Source organism: Oncorhynchus keta, chromosome 1 (genome assembly GCF_023373465.1).
Source record: "Oncorhynchus keta strain PuntledgeMale-10-30-2019 chromosome 1, Oket_V2, whole genome shotgun sequence".
NCBI classification, from domain to species: Eukaryota; Metazoa; Chordata; class Actinopteri; order Salmoniformes; family Salmonidae; genus Oncorhynchus; species Oncorhynchus keta.
In genome coordinates, this window is record NC_068421.1 from 57,529,531 (window position 1) to 57,537,309 (window position 7,779).

At 42.0% G+C, this 7,779-nt stretch overlaps 2 protein-coding genes across 2 annotated transcripts; both read left to right on the forward strand.

The window, feature by feature from the left end:
* Positions 1 to 1,893: 1,893 nt before the first annotated feature.
* On the forward strand, positions 1,894 to 4,175 carry LOC118388997 (vimentin-type intermediate filament-associated coiled-coil protein-like). Its single transcript, XM_035778651.2, has 2 exons — positions 1,894 to 2,599; positions 2,754 to 4,175. The coding sequence occupies exons 1-2, from the start codon at positions 2,409 to 2,411 to the stop codon at positions 3,097 to 3,099; spliced, it is 537 nt and encodes a 178-aa protein (XP_035634544.1). The 5' UTR covers positions 1,894 to 2,408; the 3' UTR covers positions 3,100 to 4,175.
* A 1,657-nt stretch (positions 4,176 to 5,832) lies between these two features.
* On the forward strand, positions 5,833 to 7,523 carry LOC118389005 (mitochondrial import inner membrane translocase subunit Tim13-like). Its single transcript, XM_035778661.2, has 3 exons — positions 5,833 to 6,079; positions 6,373 to 6,441; positions 6,595 to 7,523. Exons 1-3 carry the CDS (start codon positions 5,960 to 5,962, stop codon positions 6,691 to 6,693), a joined length of 288 nt encoding a protein of 95 aa, XP_035634554.1. The 5' UTR covers positions 5,833 to 5,959; the 3' UTR covers positions 6,694 to 7,523.
* The last annotated feature ends 256 nt before the right edge of the window (positions 7,524 to 7,779 follow it).

The following is a 7,779-nucleotide window of genomic DNA, read 5'->3' on the forward strand; positions in this document are numbered from 1 at the left end:
AGAAAGACGGAGGGTAGGTTTGTAACATGCAACAGGTAGAATATGGGGAAGAAAAAGTGGCGCTGGTCGTTTGAAGATGCTGAAATGGCGAAAGCGGATGTTCTGTTTGAATCAGGTGGAGGCGAGAGTGAGAAGAATTGGAAAGGAAATAAGATAATTAAAGTGATAGTGGAAACTAGTAAATCCAAACCTAATTCTGATTATTTTTTGGTTGGAATAAGGGTTTTCGATTGATGTTACCTGGGAGATCTGTTTGAAGTCTCTTAAAATCATGGATGTGTTGGATGAGATGGCGTCGATGAGAATAACAAAAGGGTGGCCTTATTTTGTTTTTTTGTGTGTTGGAACAAAAGGAGCGTGCTCTGTGCCTCAAGAAGATGGTGAGTTGGAATGTGTCCTGTGTGGATCTTCAAAGCAGGGTGCCTATCAAGGGTGTTATCTGTGGGGTTGTGCTAGAAGTAAATGTGCAAAGGATATATGTATAGAATTGTATCAAGTGCTTGGTGCACAATGACTGCCCCGCATGGTAGATGGAGTGCGGAAGCCCATTCCATCCATTCTCTTCCTTCTTACGTGTACGCCCAAACCCATACAGTGTGAGAAATGTAAATGATTTGGTCATGGCAGGTGTATGTAGATGGGAGGAGTATTAAATGCTCCTCCAGGCACTTGTCCTCTCCCGTCTGGACTACTGCAACTCGCTGTTGGCTGAGCTCCTCGCTTGTTCCACAAAACCCCGACAACTTATCCAGAACGCAGTAGCCCGCCTGGTTTTCAACCTTCCCAAATTCTCTCATGTCACCCCGCTTTTCCCCACACTCCACTGGCTTCCAGTTGAAGCTCGTATCCACTACAAGGCCATGATGCTTACCTACGGAACAGCAAGAGGAACTGTCCCTCCCTACCTTCAGGCTATGCTCAAACCCTACACCCCAAACCGAGCACTCCGTTCTGCTACCTCAGGTCTCTTGGCCCTCCCACCCCTACGGGAGGGCAGCTCCCACTCAGCCCAGTACAAGCTCTTCTCTGTCCAGGCACCCCAAATGCGGAACCAGCTTACCCCTGAAGCTAGGACAGCAGAGTCCCTGCCCATCTTCCGAAAACATCTGAAACCCTACCTCTTCAAACAGCATCTTAAATAATCCTCCTCATCACCTCCACCCCCCACCCACCCCAAATAAATATAAATAAAATTGCATTTGCACTTGACAACCCCCCCCCCCTCCCTTCTAGCTCTAACTTTACTGATAGCTATGTTATTGAGGTAAAATGTACTTTCTATGCCTGTGATATGTGGTTGTCCCAACTAGCTATCTTAAGATGAATGCACTAACTGTAAGTCGCTTCGGATAAGAGTGTAAGCTAAATGACCAGCTGAGTTTAAATGCTGCAGTTGTGGTTGCGAACATGCACCCGTTTCGGAAGTTTGCTGTTAGGGTGAAGGAGACAGAGGTGTTGAGAACAGTGGAAGAAAGGTGTGAAGTTGAAGAAGTAATGGTTGTAGGAGTAGAGGCAGAAAATGATATTCATTGTCAACAGAGGGATCCTGACATGTTGCATGTTAAGAAGGTGGGCTTTGTAGCATTTATTTACTTTGGTTATCAATTGCACAGTGCAAATGGAGAGGAAATATGAGAAAATAGGCATCATTGTGTGTGGGTTTAGCGTTTTAAGGGGGGCTCAAGGATTTTTCTGCAGAGGCATTACAAGGAATCCTGTCAATGAATGCTCTGTCCTTCCAGGTACCTGAGCCTGTGTAGGGATGTGACTGCGATGGTTGTTAGATTTTTTGTTGTTGTATTTTTTTGTTTTTTGTTTCAATACCCCGTACAGTAGATGGCGGCAATACACCAAGATGTGTAGTCTGCCATAAAACTTAAAAGAAGAAGACAAAATAACCAGTGACTCTTTCCGGGGCGAAGTTTAAGCCACAGGTTACAAAACTGTTGCGAAGTTCATTGTATTTATCCAGCCTTTTATATAAAAACAGTGCAGACAACGAACTATTTATTAGGTTGCACGAGTCATGTTGTTCGTAATTATTACATGGAATTATATCTATTGTTACGTTTCTCATGGGTTTCAGATATTAGATATATCGTAGGTTGGGGTATCGGAACTGTAACTGGTTAACTAGTTAGCTTGCTGTTTCGGTTTCTAGCATAGCATCATCAAGCAGTTTTCTTCTGGACACGGAACAATGTTTTTTGGTGCAATTGTACAGTTGTTTACCGAACTAGGAGGACCTATACTAAACGCTGAAGAAAGTGCAGCCATGGCAGGAAGTGTAAACACCAGCCCTCCGGTGAAATGCTTGTTCACGAGCAATGAGTCAATAGTCACGATCAGTCTTCTACGGTGAGCTAGTGTACATTTACTTTTAGGTCGTGTCATATTCCTCATGTGACATGTCCTCGCCGTCACCGGTACAAATTCGAGAGGCGAACGTACACCTGGCCGCGGTGCACAGGCGGGTAGCAGAACTGGAGCAGCGGCTCGAGGCAGCAGAGAACACCGTGAGGGAGCAAGCAGAGAGTCTCATCAGGAAGGACGAGCAACTGAGGGCTGCTACCCAGGAGATCACCGAGGCCAAGAATAAGTAAGTGATGGAGGTGTTGTCTCTTCAGGCATTGCCAAAGCTCCCCTTTCATTTGCCAATTATTGTTGTTTCATATGTGCATTGTGTGGCTGAGACTGCAGAAAAATGTGCTGAGTTTATCATTGATTTCTCTTTTTATCTAACTTTTCTCTAGAGAGATTTACTACCTCCACGAGAAGCTGTGCAAGTCAGAGGACACCATCCAGAGGTTTCAGAACATGATCAAGGAGAAGGATGCTATGATAGGCCAGTTGCAACATCGCTGCCAGCTCCTGGACAACATCTGTAAGAGCAGGCCTTTACTAGACAGTATGCTGTTCCATATGGCTGAGGCAGAAAGACTTGGGCCAGTGGTGGGGATGGGTGAACCCACTGTCAAAACATCCCTCACAGACGGGGAGTCAAACTGCAGTCCCAACCGCATCTCTAACCACAAAGACTTCTCTCTCAGTGACGATGACCAGGATCTGGATGAGATAGTGTTTGGAACAACTGTATAGGTCAAGGCCCCTGAGAAGAGTTAGGTTATTGAAGAGGTTCTAGAAGAGGGTGGTTACTTGAAGTAGAGGCATGAGTCATTTCAAAACATCTGCATGTTGTTATTGAATAGAACATTTGTGCTCTAAGTAGTTCTTTATACTCTGCAGATAATTTACAAGTTAACATGATGTCACATGGGGGAACTGCTTGACACGTTATGAAGCCTTTGGTTTAACCAAATAAAGGGAAACTAATCTGCCTTGATTCCACATCTTAACCAGACAATAACCAGGTGTCCATTTGACATCAGTTTCTGTTGTTTTAACTGGTGTATTTTTGTACTGTAATATTTGGAAATGGTGTAAAAATTACCTCTGGTTATGTTCAGCTCAAAGTGTTCAAAGGTCAAAAAGTGTTGAGAAGGTCAGAGTTCAGAAAGTACATCTGTCGCACATGCAAGGCTAGGTTCTACTGCATCCCATGCATTTGACTATATAGTATACATTGAATCAGTCATTCTGCACTGACAACGTTTTTTTTGAAGAGACGATTAAACTTAAAGTGCTTGAGGTTATTTTCGGGGAGTGTACTTACTCTACATGTATCCTGTGTAAGCATGACATTTAATGGTTAATCTAAGACATACATTAGCCTCTTGTTGGCGTCAATATTTGCTTCAGAGAAGCAAAGTCTATGCAACATTGAAGTTTGCGTCACTCTTACAGTACACTCACTCTTGCATTACATAAGATGCTACATAGATGTGACATTCCAGTAGGGTCAAAAGCAGGGGAAATGATGCCTTGTGCTCATAATAATACTGTACTGTTTTGCTTAGTCATTATATAAGCAATATTATATATTGTTTTGGCTTAAATCATCAGGTGGCTAAAAGTATTGTGTTATGTCTGCTGTGTCTTTCAGTACAACTGCATGATTGTGCAGCTTAAACTGTTCCTCTTGACATGTCAATGTGTGTTGCTCTGTTCATTTAAGAAAATATTTTTTGAGAAGTGGTATTTTGATTCAATGAGGAAGTTTTTTTTTTAGCAACAGACCAGTCTGCTACATTAATAAATTATTTATTTATACAATATTTACTTCATTTATTTGGAAAAAGACTAAGTTAATAGCTTGGCAGTGTCACTAGCTACTTTTCCTACTTCAGGGATAATGTGACTGAAAAAACAATACTTAAATCTTTGTAAAACATTCCCTGTGCCTGTGTCTTTTCTAGAAGGGGTATGGTGTCTGACACAGGCTATGGTGGCAATGTTATTTTGACGACTTTATCCCTATGGAGATGCACACGTTAGAAGCTATGTGAGGGAAGTTCAGATAACTGCTCTAGACACCTATAGGCAGGAATGCAACCCTTTTCTTTTACCCCAGAATATTAATGTACTGAGACTTCATTGTATATTCTGGGAAGGCTTTTTAGAAAAGTTCATAGTGGGCATATCAAGGGAAAGAAGAACAACATTTAACACTGTTGAAAGTACACATTAGTCTTTATTAATTTCAATATAAAACATTTTCATAGCAGGAGTGACCAATTTTACTTCTCCCCCCCCCATTCATTTAGATAAACATTGAGACAAAAAGTAATTTTGCACAATATATGGGTCGATATATAAGATTCCAATCACTCTGCTTTGGGCAATAGTGATAATTTTGGCCAGGCATTATCATTGCTGCCGTACCAGCTTCCACCTGCCAATGCAGTTGTAGAAGCCAGGCGGCTTCTACAACTTCTACAATCAGGGCTAAGCGGCTGGTGCAGCACCTCCACCATGCCTAGTGGCCTGGAGCTCCCCATTAATCCCACACTATCCTGGGAATAGTCCCCAGAGCACTTGCTCCTGACAAAGGGCCTGTTGCCACTGGTCAAGGAACACTGGAGCAACCAGCGTGGAGAGAGTGTGGCTACTGAGGACCAGTTTTGCGAGGAAGGAGGGGGCTCACCGCAGGGCTACTCACTGGGTTCCTGTAATGATCTGAGCAGAAGGAAGACACCCGGGGGAAGGCCAGGTGGCTGCCGTTCAGAGCCTGAAGCCGGGTGACTGCTGTTGGTGCTTTACTCAAAATGCTGCTTACAATCTGCTGTAGTGAACAGGCTACACCTGAACAAGAAAGAAAATACAATAAATAATGACCTAACTGGCCCTAGACAGAATAGATTTTGACCCAACGCTTGCTTACAACTGCCTAGGCTTTGCTTACAGTGGAACTGGAGTCAGACAGGCTTGACACTACGGAGCCGGCGCAAAATATGGCTCGGAAACCTTACCTCAATCCAGGGATGAGAAATGCGTGGTGCGTATCGTCCCATTATCCCAATTGTTACACCTAGAAGACCTTCTGTAGCTCAGTTGGTAGAGCATGGCGCTTGTAACGCCAGGGTAGTGGGTTCGATTCCCGGGACCACCCATACGTAGAATGTATGCACACGTAAGTTGCTTTGGATAAAAGCGTCTGCTAAATGGCATATATTATTATTATATTAGATGACTGCTACTCTGCATAATGAACAAACATTGTGTCAGTCAAATCTATGTGTTGGAATATAACACACCCATGTGTCTCAAACTTTTTGATGGGCCAAAATACATTTCAGACATGTTATATTTATTATGTTTTTATTTAAATGAGTGAATCAAGATAAAATGATCACGCTTCGTGTAGACTACAATTTTGTAATGATGAACTGTCCATGGTCCTGAAAACTACATTCCCCACGTTGGAATCACAATTACAGGAAGTCACGTGGTTCAACAATATTGTTTCAAGGGCAATTTTTCCGAAGTGTTTACATTAGCTAACACGTGTAATTACTAGCTACAGTGTAATTTCTTAAATACAATATTATAGCAATTAGATATGGACGGATTTGGTTCCGATTTTTCATCAGGTGCTGGGTCCGGTAAAATGGATACCGGCACAATCATGGAGCAAGTAAAGGTACAGATTGCGGTGGCTAATGCGCAAGAGCTCTTGCAGGTAACGTTTAATTGTTTTGAGCTAGCAAGCTAGCTAGGTAGTAGAAATATTGTAATTGTTTGTATCCAGGTATATAGCTAACTAATGTAAAAACAACAGTTAGTTAGCTAGCTCAATAGACCATATCCAAACGGGGCATATCCAGCTAATGATTTTATTTGCATGGTCTTTAACTAGCTGTCTTCTTTAACTCCTTGTCGGAGGTCGTTGAGCCTGAACTATGAGGTGAGAATGACCTTCTAGCTCACTGACATGAAGGAGGGTTAAACCTTTTTCATTTTTCTTTGTTCTAGAGAATGACAGACAAATGTTTCAAGAAATGCATAGGCAAACCTGGAGGCACGTTGGACAACTCTGAACAGGTAACTGTTATGCTAGTGTATTTTATTTGCAGATTGATGGGATGGTATATGAAGTGTAATTTCAAACCTCAGATAAGGTGCACATTTGAACATGCTAATGTTATGCTGTGGGACTGGGTAATGCTCACTGATATATTTGTCTGTTTATTGTAGAAATGCATCGCTATGTGCATGGATCGATATATGGATGCATGGAATACTGTGTCCCGTGCCTACAACTCCAGACTACAGAGGGAAAGAGCTCGTTTATGAACATTGTCCTATTCTGCCAGCCACACCTTTTGCAAAGCCAAAACGCATGGCAGGGAAGGTATTAGTGGCTGAGGCTGCAAGAGCTTATGTGGCATGATGACACACCCATTTCTGTGAGAACACCTAACGGACAGGTTTGGAGACCCTGTGAATGGCAGCAATAATGGTAGTGGACATTTTCCTTTCACTAAAAGGATATTTTAACAAATGGATATCTTCTATAATTTTTTATTTTTATTATTAAAATTGTCATGAATTAATAATGTTAAAAAGGAAATATTCTCTGCAATTATAATGTAAAACTCTCTAACTGTCCCCTAAAAGTTCAGTGCCAGGTACCTAATTCTTCAGTTGGCTACTGGCTATGAGTGTGGGTGAAACCCCAGTTCCCTGATGGGATTAGGCAAGGCTTCTTTTACCACCTTGCTAAACCTGGTTTCTTCCCTGTGGAAGAACTGAGGAACAATTTTTTTGTTGTTTTCATAACTGTGAACCAGGCACTCGGACCAGCTAAACAATCCTATATAATACGTGTCGAGAACAAAACAGTATTCAGTTGTTCCAGTTGTCACTATCTGCCCTAGTGGATCTGTTTAACAGGGTCTGCTGTGGTGCAGACTTTGTATTGAACCTGGCTGCTTTGTGTGCTTCGTTTATTAGATTACTGGGAACAGCTCTCCTTCATTCATCCCTTTGATTTGTGTAAGTAAGTAAAAACTAAATGTCCTGTGAGTGCTTAAAGATAGGTGCCGCTGCTCAGAAGTGTGTTTGTGACTGACTGGAATTGCCTTTTTCACTTGTGAGACGCAAATAAATAAATTCTGATCAAGCATTTGTGCCCTGTTTTATTTTTTTACTTTTTAAAATACTTATTCATTGCATATTTCATATACATTCTCCAATGCTGGGGGAAACCGTGTCGTTGTGTCATATTTCTTGTAGCGCCTGAACTGCTTCCAGAAGTGTAGATCTAGCCTACACTACATAAAGATGCTTTCATGCAAGGCTCAGTTCCTGAGCATCTGCTATAAAAATGTAGCTTCTCCAACTTTTAGATGGTTGGCCCACAGAATTTACATTAAAAAG